The 1,508-nt window shown below is 46.4% G+C and overlaps 1 protein-coding gene across 1 annotated transcript; it reads right to left on the reverse strand.

The window, feature by feature from the left end:
• Positions 1-486: 486 nt before the first annotated feature.
• Positions 487-1,295, reverse strand: tmem158 (transmembrane protein 158; the record flags this gene model as incomplete). Its single annotated transcript, XM_079241280.1, has 1 exon — positions 487-1,295. The coding sequence occupies exon 1, from the start codon at positions 1,198-1,200 to the stop codon at positions 487-489; it is 714 nt and encodes a 237-aa protein (XP_079097406.1). The 5' UTR covers positions 1,201-1,295.
• Between the last annotated feature and the right edge of the window lie 213 nt (positions 1,296-1,508).

The raw sequence follows: 1,508 nt of genomic DNA on the forward strand, positions 1-1,508 counted from the left end.
ATCTCTACATGTGTCAACCATAAACAACATCTATTTGTCAGAATTTATAGTAAAAACCCTAATTACATTTATTTGTGACAGAGCACGATTATAAGTTTGGTGACTGCACGCTTAAAGTTCTCAGTGCAAAAGTCCTACACATTAGGATAAGGCAAAATAACTGTCTAGAAAGGTTAAAAATTATATAAACACTGTTTAAAGAGAAAAGTCTGCACAGCATACATTGACTTAATCCATAGGAAGGCCTACAAGGGTATACAAAACACATATTTGTTGGTCCCAATATAGATAGGCTAGTATAATAATCCTTCATACATTACCTTGGCTGTCCTAATGAGCAGGTAAGGATTAAAAATAAACAAAAAAACATTTACCAAAAAGGTCCTCAAAACCTCCACAGTCATTCATTCATTCTTGTTCTACTGCTGAATGGCTACAATTAGAGTATAGGCAGCACAGGCTATAAATATAATGAAGATTTTTCAGTTATCTTGGTCTCCTCTGCTCCATCCCATTAGGCAAAAATCCTGCAATGATCGGCACTGGCCATATGAGAGCAGCAACACTCCACACGATGATGACCAAAGTCATGAAACAAGCCACAAGTGTCGATTCGATGGGCTTCCTATTCAGCCTCCAATATTTGTCCCCCTTCAGCTCGTCGAGGCTGAAATCCAGGCAGCAGAAAGTGACCTGATCCCCGGTCTGCTGGCCTCTCAACCTGCCCTGACCAAACCTCCTGTACCGTGACATCCCGCATCCCACACATAGTCTCAACTCCTGTTGACCCCCGGCGACCCCGTGGTGCTCGATGACTACAGGAGAGATGGCCCGGTTGAAAGACGCGGAGAAGAAAGCCCTGCCGTGGTTGTTGGTGGTGTAAATGAGCACATCACACTGGAAGCCGAAGCTGCTGTCCCAGCGGGTCACCAGAGAGGTGGGCAGAAGCCTTTGGACGCTCACGTTGCACTGGGACTGACTGGGACTGAGAGTCTGCAGGGGGGACGCGTCGGGCGAGGCTTCACTCTCTTTCACAGACCTCTTGGAGAAACGCACGTCAACCTCCAGGTTGGCCAGAAACCTGTTGGAGGAGTTGATGGGCGGCAGGAGGAGATCCTCGTCGCTCCAGCTTTGGCATGGCAAGAAAAGTGCGGCGACCGCGCTCAAAGCCAGCAGGAGAGTCGGGTAGTTGTTCAGCATGGCACAGGGTGCGTCTCTCCTGCTCGCATGGTGCTTTGACGATTTGCAGACGTCGAGCAAAATGTCCAATATCAAGAAATTCTGCAGATTACAAAAAAAAAAAAAAAAAAAAACAACAACAAAAAAAAACCGCAGCTCTCAGTGGAGAGAAAAAATCAATTCCAATATAGACGTCCACACACTGTCAGAACCCCTCCTTTTAAAGATTTTCCTTATCTTGTTCCTCTAGTGCTTTGTAATCGCTGAGCAGGAGCAGCAGATTGTGCGCTCACGGCTCCGAGATTTACGCCCGCTCCGTCAATTCAGGT

This window comes from Telmatherina bonti (assembly GCF_933228915.1).
Source record: "Telmatherina bonti genome assembly, chromosome: 5".
Lineage (NCBI taxonomy): Eukaryota > Metazoa > Chordata > Actinopteri > Atheriniformes > Telmatherinidae > Telmatherina > Telmatherina bonti.